At 44.1% G+C, this 10,269-nt stretch overlaps 1 protein-coding gene across 1 annotated transcript in view; it reads left to right on the top strand.

Moving 5' to 3' along the window:
* The first annotated feature begins 3,498 nt into the window (after nt 1-3,498).
* The window catches only part of LOC131999160 (cytochrome c oxidase subunit 5A, mitochondrial), a 16,056-nt gene continuing 9,285 nt past the window's right edge, over nt 3,499-10,269 (top strand). Inside the window, exon 1 of the mRNA XM_059371814.1 lies at nt 3,499-3,703. Within this exon, the coding sequence (XP_059227797.1) occupies nt 3,598-3,703 (106 nt within the window). The 5' untranslated portion in view covers nt 3,499-3,597. The remainder of the gene's footprint in view (nt 3,704-10,269) is intronic.

Genomic DNA, 10,269 nt, shown 5'->3' on the forward strand with positions numbered 1-10,269 from the left:
ACATTAGGCTCTCTGCTCAGCAGGGAGCCTGCTTCCCCCTCTTTCTCTGCCTGCCTCTCTGCCTACTATGTGATCTCTCTCTGTCAAATAAAAATAAAATCTTTCAAAACAACAACAACAAAAAAAAAAAAAAAAAAAAAAAGAACCTTTAAAAGAGGTAAGCTGCAGTACTGTGAGAGGGCCTAGGGAGGGCCCATGTGGTAAGAGCTGAGAAGGGCTCTCTGCTACCAGCAAGAAAAAATGGGCACTCAGTCCTACAACTGTGAGGAACCAAATTCTGCCAACCACTTGAATAAGCAAGGGAGAGGACTCTGATTTCCAGATGAGACCTCAGAGAGGACTCTGATTTCCAGATGAGACCTCAGACCTGACTAACGTCTTGATTTCAGTTTTCTGAGACCCTGAACAGAGAACCAATCATGCCATGCCTGGACTTCTGACCTATAGAAATTGGGAAATAATAAATGGGAATTGTTTTAAACTGCTTAGTTTGTGGTAACTTGTTATGCAGCAATAGAAAATGAATACTGGTGATGAGGGCTGAGAACTGCCCCCCCCTCAAGATAGCAGGGGCTTTGGAATTCAATGAGAAGCTATCAAAGCCTACCTCTGGGGGTGGTGGGGCAAAATCCCACAATTTCTAGAATCAGACAAACCTGGTCTCAAATACAAAAATTACTATTTATTAGCTGTGTGATTCTTGGACAAGTGCCCTTTGAGTCTATTCCTTTAACCATAAAACGGATAAATTCTTTTTTTTTTTTAAAGATTTTATTTATTTATTTGACAGAGAGAAATCACAAGTAGATGGAGAGGCAGGCAGAGAGAGAGAGAGAGGGAAGCAGGCTCCCTGCCGAGCAGAGAGCCCGATGCGGGACTCGATCCCAGGACCCTGAGATCATGACCTGAGCTGAAGGCAGCGGCTTAACCCACTGAGCCACCCAGGCGCCCAAAACGGATAAATTCTTATCTCACAAGGCTGTTATGAGTATTAGATGGGATAATAGTTTGCAAGGGTGCCTGGCTGGCTCAGTTGGTAGAGCATGTGACTCTTGATCTTGGAGTTGTGAGTTCGAGCCCCACGTTGGGGGTAGAATTTATTTAAAAAAAATAGTTTGCAGCATTCAGTGACACATAATAAATTATAGCCATAATTGTATTAAATAACACTCTAGTAGCCAATCTAAGGCACTGTAGGCAAAACAGAGAGACCAGTTGGGATTCAGGTGCAATATACCCCATTTAGTACCTTCTTAATTATGGGAGCCCTGACCTCATCCTGAGCTTCCAGCTCTGGATATGATGAATATTAATTGAAATGCAATGAGGTTAAAGCTTCTCCAAGTGTCCTGTGGTTTGGCTGGTGGGAGAAGGTGAGGGCAGGTGCTTTGAAAAGTTTTTTTATCCTTTTGCCAGCCAGGATCATACCCCCTAGAGCCACACGGCTAGGGAGGGAAAAGAGAAAGGCAGATGCCACACCCAGGAGAAAGGGCCTGGAGTGAGGAAAAGGAAGCTGAATGTCCATTTTTTCTTTCCTCAGTGAGTTCAGGGATAGAGAATGAAGGACACCAAGACAAGAGACTGTCTCATTAACTCCTGTGGCATCGTGGTAATTCAGGCCTGGGGAAGTGGTCCCACTGCCCAGGAGCTCAAAGTCAGGATGTAGTTAATAAGGCCAGACTAGATGTTAAGAGCCTTGGAATGTGATCAACCCCATGTCACAGAAGCCTGCTACAGGAGCCCTCCTGTAGATATTGGGGGCAGGCCTCTGGCCAGAAATACTGTTTTATTTGAGGCAAATTATGCTCAGAGACTGAAATTGTCTTTGCCAATAATTTGCTTAATACAGGTTCATTGGGTTAATTATAGCTTATAACAACATTTCACAAGCCAATAGCATAGAGGATAATGTCTCTTATGGAGAAATTGAAAAATAACATATTCAAAACCAATGACCAATTAAATACACTACTGTTCCGGACAAAGTGGAGATGAAAGAAATAAAGCCCAAATTTAGAAAAAAAAAAATTCCAAATTTAGTTGAAGTCCATCTTTCTGTGAGTTGGTTCTTGGTAGAGTGAGTCCTTCAACTAAAAGCTGGATATCAGGGGCGCCTGGGTGGCTCAGTGGGTTAAGCCGCTGCCTTCGGCTCGGGTCATGATCTCAGGGTCCTGGGATCGAGCCCCGCATCGGGCTCTCTGCTCAGCAGGGAGCCTGCTTCCTTCTCTCTCTCTCTCTGCCTGCCTCTCAGTGTACTTGTAATTTCTCTCTGTCAAATAAATAAATAAAATCTTTAAAAAAAAAAATAAATAAAAAATAAAAGCTGGATATCAGCTGCCTGCCTAGACCCCTCACAATTGAGGCACATAGCAAGCAAGCCAAGGCACTGGTGTAGGCTGCTTTAAAGGTTATTACTCCAGGAGGAACCATCACAAGCTTACAAGGAGTAGCCTTGCCAAGCGGTAACAGATGTCCCTTACTTAATGGGACTGCTGTATGGTTTATTACCACTGCCAACCAAAAGCAGCCAGCCTGGCCATGGCAGGAGAAAGTGTCTCAAGTACCCAGCAAAGGGCAGTCTTGTCCAGACGGGATGTTCTTGGGAAGTCCTCACAAATTCTTTATAAAGTTTGAAAGTCCATCAGGTGATTGACACCACTGCCCTTACTCTGCTGCGAACGACCTAGGGGTCTTTTGTGCTCCAGGTGCAACTGTTCTATTAGAAAGTCCTAATATCCAACTTCAAAGCAATTTCATTAAAATAAGTAAATAAGTCATTCTAAACAAATTCAAGCCACGAACAACTTTGTCCAAAACAAGATTTCAAAACATGGGTTTGAAATCATAAGTCGGTATACAACAAATATCCAGTTAAGTCCTGAGAACTAGGGATTTGAGAGCCTTGATTGCCAACAAGCAACCTGATTTATGAGTTTGTTACCTGTAGAGTGAAGTGACTGAGCTCATTTTTTAATGCTTGCGGGTTTGTGATCTAAGAAGGGTTACTAATAAAATCCCTTACATGTACGCAGTTGTGTTTTTCCCCATTTTCTTATTTTAGGCTCCAAAAGGGAAGGGAAGAGGTTAAACAAAGAGGGTATTTTTATTATAACTTGTCGTTGCTATCCTTTTTAACACTCCCGTTTAAAATCTCTTTTTTTCCTTAAATAATCTCTAAGACCAACGTGGTGCTCCACCTCACGATCCCGAGATCAACAGTCGCATGCTTTACCGACTGAAGCCCCCTTATTGCTTCCATTGGGGTTGATGTAATCGCTTCCGGACGTGAACTACGGTATCGTCCCCCGCCCGGCGCTTCAACGACCTTACACCCCGGCTCCACCAAGGGCGAGACTGAGACTGGGTGGGGCGGGGCTGGGCCGGCACAGCGTGAAAATGTTTTGTCCTTAGCGCGCCGCCGTAGCCCGCCGGCGTCCGCAGTCAGCCCGCCAGGGCGCGAGCGCCGCAGTGGTCGGGGCCTCACGCTCCACCCACCGTACGTCGGTGCGTGAGTCCGGCCCCCGCGAGCTCCGGAGCGGCCCGTGAGTTCACACCCGGCTTCTGTTCAGCCTTGGACTGCGCGCAGCCATCGCCGTCATGCTCGGCGCCGCTCTCCGCCGTTGCGCTGTAGCCGCAGCCGCAGCCGCCCGTGCCAGCCCTCGAGGCCTCCAGTACTCAAGCCCGGTCCCCGGCCCTGCCGCCGGTAAGGCCCCCGCCGCCACTCCTAGCGCCCGCGTGTCCTTGCGGTGACCTGGTCCCCCGCCGCCACTCGAGGGAAGGCCTGCCCCGCGGCCTAGCCCCTGCCCTGCGGGCGGGCGGACGAATCTGGTGACCGCTGGCCTCTCTCCCCGCCGCCTCCACTTAAATGGGGGACTCGAAGACGCGGCCCCCGGGGCCTCCCCCAGCGCGACTTCCTGGTGCAGGCACCGCGGACTGATCAGGTGTGGACCTGCTGTGGGCTCCAGGGAAGGGGCGCAGTGCGCCTCCCGCTCCCACGGAACTCCTTCGGTCCCCGGGCCGTGACCGTGCCCCGGCGCTGACCCCTGCAGCCACCTGACTGGGAGTGTCCGCCGCCGGCCTACAGCGCGTCGGCGAAGGTGACATTGAGCCGCCCGGCGCGTCGCGGTCGGTGTAGGGGCAGGGGTGGCCCTTCCGGGGACGCGGGCACGGACACCGATAGCGTCTCCTGGGGACACCAGTGGGACACAGTAGACTTTTTTAAAAATCAGGCCTTTCTCGGTTAGCGTTTTCTATGTCACCTTCGCAGACCGTTCTGTCGTTTTAGAGACTGTTGTGCCACGTTCCAACTCTTCCATTCTTAAGATCTATCTTAAGAAACAACCATGTATGGTTGTTTCCTGAAATCTGGAAGAGAGCCTGAATATGGATAGGTGTTAGGCAAAGTATATACATACATCTTTCGAAAATTGGGCCCCACACGCTCAGAAATACTGAGTTCTACAGACAGCAGGGAAGCTTTTTTTTTTTTTTTTTTGCTTCCAGTCGAAAATCTGATTGCTGGAATATGAATTGTGCTGCTGATTCCTCTCTCTTGACTGTGCCTTCCCCCTATGTGTTTGCGGAGATTTTGTTTCCATCACTGTACTTTTTTAATTAGTGTAACTGCACTTTGGTCTTGGTCCATGATGGTAGTATATGCGGGGTGTGAAAATTAGGCCCTAAGCATGCAAATTTACACTTATGAACTCAAAAGAAAGAAGGTTGTTCTCTTGACTTGAGTGTTAATAACTAGATCCTTCAGAACCTAAGAAATGAGCTTTCTCTTCGTTTATCATAGAACAGTAAAACTAGCATGCACTTCACGAAGACTGTCTCATTTTATAAAAAGGAGGAAATTGAGGCGCATCTTGGGAAACTGATTTCCTTTACTAGTGGTGGAACTATTTTCAGTGTCTTGGCTGTAGTTATTTTTGGCCCATCCTGATGTTTGTCAAATTTTATGATTTTTGTTTTATTTTGCATTTTCCTTATCTAAATGCTAAAGTACTACAATATTTTCATATATATTCCTTTTGGGGTGTTTTCTTGTGACCTCTTCAAAAAAAATTGCTCCATTTTGTGGCAGGCTAGGGAAAAGGTAGAGATTTTTGGCAGACTGTAGAGTAAGGGATTCTTCTCCTTAAAAAGTTTGAGCCAAAAAAAAAAAAAAGTTTGAACATTTGTTTATCTTCTAGGAGTTCTATTCCCATTCTTGGGTATAATTTATAAACAAAAAAATCTTTATTTTAGGCATTTATGTTGGTTACATTACGTTACATTTACGTCAGCTACTTTCTAATTGTGTGACCTTGGGCATGTTCATTAACATTAAAGCTCAGTTACCTCATCTCTAAAATCAGGATCTTTGGTAGTTGTGAAGCTTAAATGAAATAATGTAACTTGTAGCATCTTGCCTGGCACAAATGCTTAAATATATATTTGCTTTATTATAGCAGATTCCATTTTTGCAAATTATATGTTAGGGTTTGTTATCCATATAAAACTGAACAGGTTTTATAATTTGAAAGTCAAAGAGAATAAAATTTTTTGGATGAGGCTGTTAAGGCCAAATCAGGGTACACTTGAAAGAGAGCTCTGAGGGGTGCCTAGGTGGTTTAGTCAGTTAAGCATCTGCCTCAGCTCAGGGCCCTGTGATCTTGAGTCTGGCATCTGCGGGGCTCCCTGCTCAGTGGGCACCCTGCTGCTCCCCCTGCTTGTGCTCTCTCTCTGTCAAATAAATAAAATGTTTAAAAAGAGAGCTCTGGAGGGGTTAACCTGAGGGACCTCAAGTTTGGTCTAGTTAAGTGACAACCCAAATTCCAGAAGCCTCCCAACTTGAAACATTGTTTTCCGAAAACTGCTGAATTAAAATATTTTAAAATAGTGGTTAGGTTCTGGGGCGCCTGGGTGGCTCAGTGGGTTAAGCTGCTGCCTTCGGCTCAGGTCATGATCTCAGAGTCCTGGGATCGAGTCCCGCATCGGGCTCTCTGCTCGGCAGAGAGCCTGCTTCCCTCTCTCTCTCTCTGGCTGCCTCTCTGTCTACTTGTGATTTCTCTCTGTCAAATTAATAAATAAAATCTTAAAAAAAAAAAAAAATAGTGGTTAGGTTCTTTAGTCAACCCTTAAGACTTTAACAGTCCTGTTTACTATATCCTGACCCTGATAACTCAGAAGAGTGGGAGTTTTCTCTTCCTTTTCTTGCCAAGGGCTGGATTTAAAAGGTAGCGCTTTCTAATAACCGCCCAGCCTTCTTTTCTGCACTACTCCTACACTTCTGGATTTCCAGCCTTTAAAGTCCATGGCTGCTCTTCAGGCTTGCACCTCAGCAGTCCTGCCTTTGAGGTTGTTTATGTGCCCTCTGCATTATTCATTTCTTTCCTTTCTCCTAGAATTACCAATGCCAAAATGACCGTTTGGGGAGACTTTATCTGAGCTGATTAGTTATTAAGTGGAAAGCGCTCTGATTTAATAAATTTAAACTAAAGGGATTAATTCTTCTAAGTATGTTGGGTTTTTGGTTGGTGGTGGTGGTTGTTGATTTTAAACATTTTATGTATTTGAGAGTGAGAGGAAGGATGAGGGGCTCAATCCCGGAGGACCCTGGGCTCATGACCTGAGCCCAAGCCAGCCACTTAACCAACTGAGCAAGCCAGGCACCCCCCCCCCCTTTTTTGGGAACAGAATGCTTAACTGAATGCCAAAAAGTAGTGTTAGAAATAGCTTTTTATTTATTTATTTATTTATTAAAAAGATTTTATTTATTCATTTGACAGACAGAGATCACAAGTAGGCAGAGAGGCAGGCAGAGAGAGAGGAGGAAGCAGGCTCCCTGCCGAGCAGAGAGCCCGATGTGGGACTCCATCCCAGGACCCTGAGATCACGACCTGAGCTGAAGGCAGAGGCTCAACCCACCGAGCCACCCAGGCACCCTAGAAATAGCTTTTTAGATTGAGTTTGTAGAAATGTTCATTTTCAGACACTTCTCTTTTCCTACTCTGGAATCTTCAGGTTGTATAAAAGCACTGAGCAGTTGTTTTCAAAGGACTTGGTAAAAACCTCAAACATAAGTGAAAATGCTCTACATAAGTTGGATTGGTAGCGGGGATTGCCTGTGTAGTTCACCTAAAAATCAAAATGTTAAATATATGATGGGCGTATGCACATCTAGGAGAGTAGATCCTACTCCTTCCCTTACTGAAGTACTGAAGTTAGTAATACAATTTGAACCATGTTGGAGAGTCTGATTTTGCCATGTTGGAAGGGGGATGTATGTTCCCAGATCACGCTTGGTATTATAAACAGTTGTTTCATAAAAGGTTTTTTGCTAATATAATTAGTTTGTAATTTGGGACTTCTAGAAGGAAAGTGCACAAATTATTAAAGGTTACCCATCACTCTCCTTGCTTAGGATTTGTAGTTGCTGGTCATCTTTATCTTTGGTTAGAAACAAAACAAAGCTGCCAGTCATCTAGTAAAATCATACCCAGCAGTAAGCTAAAGGAAATGGGTATTAAACACTTTTCTGAGTGGTAGGAAAGGTACGTGTAAATACCTCTGGGGAAAGAGTTCGTATGTATTATTTAATTTTTCTTGGGAAATAATTAGAAGTAGATTTATTGAGCAGTATGGTAGGGTGTGTGTTTAACTTGAGGCACCTGAGTGGCTTAGTGGGTTAAGCCTCTGCCTTTGGCTCGGGTCATGATCTCAGGGTCCTGGGATCGGGCCCCACATCGGGCTCTCTGCTTAGCTGGGAGCCTGCTTCCCCCCTCTCTCTGCCTTCCTCTCTGCTACTTGTGGTTTCTGTCAAATAAATAAATAAAATAATTTGAAAAAAAGAAAGCAGTAAAGCATGACCTGGGTGACTCAGTGGATTAAGCATCTGCCTTCCAGTCAGGTCATGATCCCAGGGTCCTGGAATGGAGCCCCGTAGGAGCTTGCTTCTCCCTCTGCCTGTTGCTCCCCCTGGTTTTATGCGCGCGCGCGCGCGCGCGCGCGCGCTCTCTCTCTCTCTCTCTCACACACACACACAAATAAATAAACAAATAAATAAAAAGTCTTCGTGGGGGGGGGGGAGAAAAAGCACTAAACAGTCTTCCAAAGTAATTATAACTTTTTATACTGTGCTTTAAGTATTCAGCTAAGGATTTTTTTTTTTTTTTAATTTATTTGACAGAGAGATCACAGTAGGAGAGAGGAAGGGAAGAGATCACAGAGAGGAAGGGAAGCAGGCCCCCTGCTGAGCAGAGAGCCCGATGTGGGACTCGATCCCAAGACCCTGAGATCATGACCTGAGCCGAAGGCAGCGGCTTAACCTACTGAGCCACCCAGGCGCCCAGGATTTTTTTTTTTTTTAAAGATTTTATTTATTTGACAGAGATTACAAGTAGGTAGAGAGGCAGGCAGAGAGAGAGAGGAGGAAGCAGGCTCCCCGCTGAGCAGAGAGCCCGATGCGGGGCTGGATGCTAGAACCCTGGGATCATGACCTGAGCTGAAGGCAGAGGCTTTAACCCACTGAGCCACCCAGGCGCCCCAGTTTTTCTGTTTTTTTTTTTTAATCCCTGTATGTGCTTATCACCTCCATGCTCCTTTCCCTCTGGCAATCACCAACAACAGATTGTTCTCTGTATCTGAGTCTCTTTGTTTTGTTTATCTTTTAGATCCCTGTGCATGTGAAATCCATATGCTGTTTGTCTTTCTCCGGCTCATTTTCCTTTCCGTAATACTCTAGGTCCATCCATGTTGTCACAATGGCAAGATTTCATTCTTTTTATGTCTAAGTAGTATTCCATTATAAATATAAATACCACATTTTCTTTATCCATTTATCTATTTATGGACACTTAAGTTGGTTCCATCCATGTTTTGTCTACTGTAGATAGTGCTGCAGTGAACATAGAGATGCATGTATCTGTCTTTCTAAATTAGTATTTTTGTTTTCTTGAGATAAATACCCAGAAGTGAAATTATTGGATCATATGGAATTCTGTTTATAATATTTTGAGGAACCTCCATACTGTTTTGCATAGTAGGTGCACCAGTTTGCATTCCCACCAACAGTGCACAAGGGTTCCCTTTTCTCCACATCCTCACCAACACTTGTTATTTCTTGCCTTTTGCTAATAGCCATTCTGACAGGTATAATGTAATACTCATAGTGATTACAGTTTGCATTTCCTTGATGGTTAGTGATGTTGAGCATCTTTTCATGTGTCTGTTGGCCTTTTGTCTCTCTTTGGAGAAATGTCTATTCAGGTCCTCAGCCCATTTTTAATTGGATTGCTCTTTTTATATTGAGTTGTGTGATTTTTTAATATATTTTGGATATTAAACCCTTACCAGTTTTATCATTTGCAGATATTTTCCCCCATTCAGTACGTTGCTTTTTCCATTTGTTGATGGTTTCCTTCACTCTGCAAACGCTTTTTAGTTTTATATAGTCCCATTTGTTTATTTTTGCTTTTGTTGCCTTTCCTTAGGAGACAGATCCAAAAAAATACTGTTCAGATTGATGTCCAAGAACTTAACTGCCTATGTTTTCTTAGGAATTTTATGGTTTCCAGTCTTATATTCACATCTTTAATCCATTTGAATTTATTTTTGTGTGTGATGTAAAAAAATGGTACCATTTCATTCTTCTGCATGTAATTGTCCAGTTTTCCCAACACCATTTATTAAAGAGACTATCTTTTCCCCAGTGTGTCCTGTATCGTTGTTGTTGTTGTTTTTTGCATGTTATATATATATATATATATTTTTTTTTAAAGATTTTATTTATTTGTTTGACCGAGATCATAAGTAGGCAGAGAGGAAAGCGGTGGAGTGGGGGGAGCAGGCCTCCTGCCAAGTGGAGAGCCCAATGCGGGGCTCGATTCCAGGACCCTGAGATCATGACCTGAGCTGAAAGCAGAGGCTTAAGCCACTGAGCCACCCAGGAGCCCCTACATGTTACATTTAAAACTCTCACTTCTTAGATATCTTACAGAGCAGTTTTTCTCATGCAGTGTAAGTGAGAGTGTATGTTCCCTCTTAAGGGTTTATCAGAATTTGCCAGGAGGGGACTGTAGTTTGATAAAATAATTTTTTTAATTACTATTGTTTTGTCAGGTTGTGTAATTTATTTTGGAATATAATTTAATGGAGAGTATATTTCTTTTTAATGTATTAAAAATACAAATTATAGGGGCACCTGGGTGGCTCAGTGGGTTAAGCCGCTGCCTTCGGCTCAGGTCATGATCTCAGGGTCCTGGGATCGAGTCCCGCATCGGGCTC

The sequence above is a fragment of the Mustela nigripes genome, chromosome 13 (assembly GCF_022355385.1).
Source record: "Mustela nigripes isolate SB6536 chromosome 13, MUSNIG.SB6536, whole genome shotgun sequence".
Lineage (NCBI taxonomy): Eukaryota > Metazoa > Chordata > Mammalia > Carnivora > Mustelidae > Mustela > Mustela nigripes.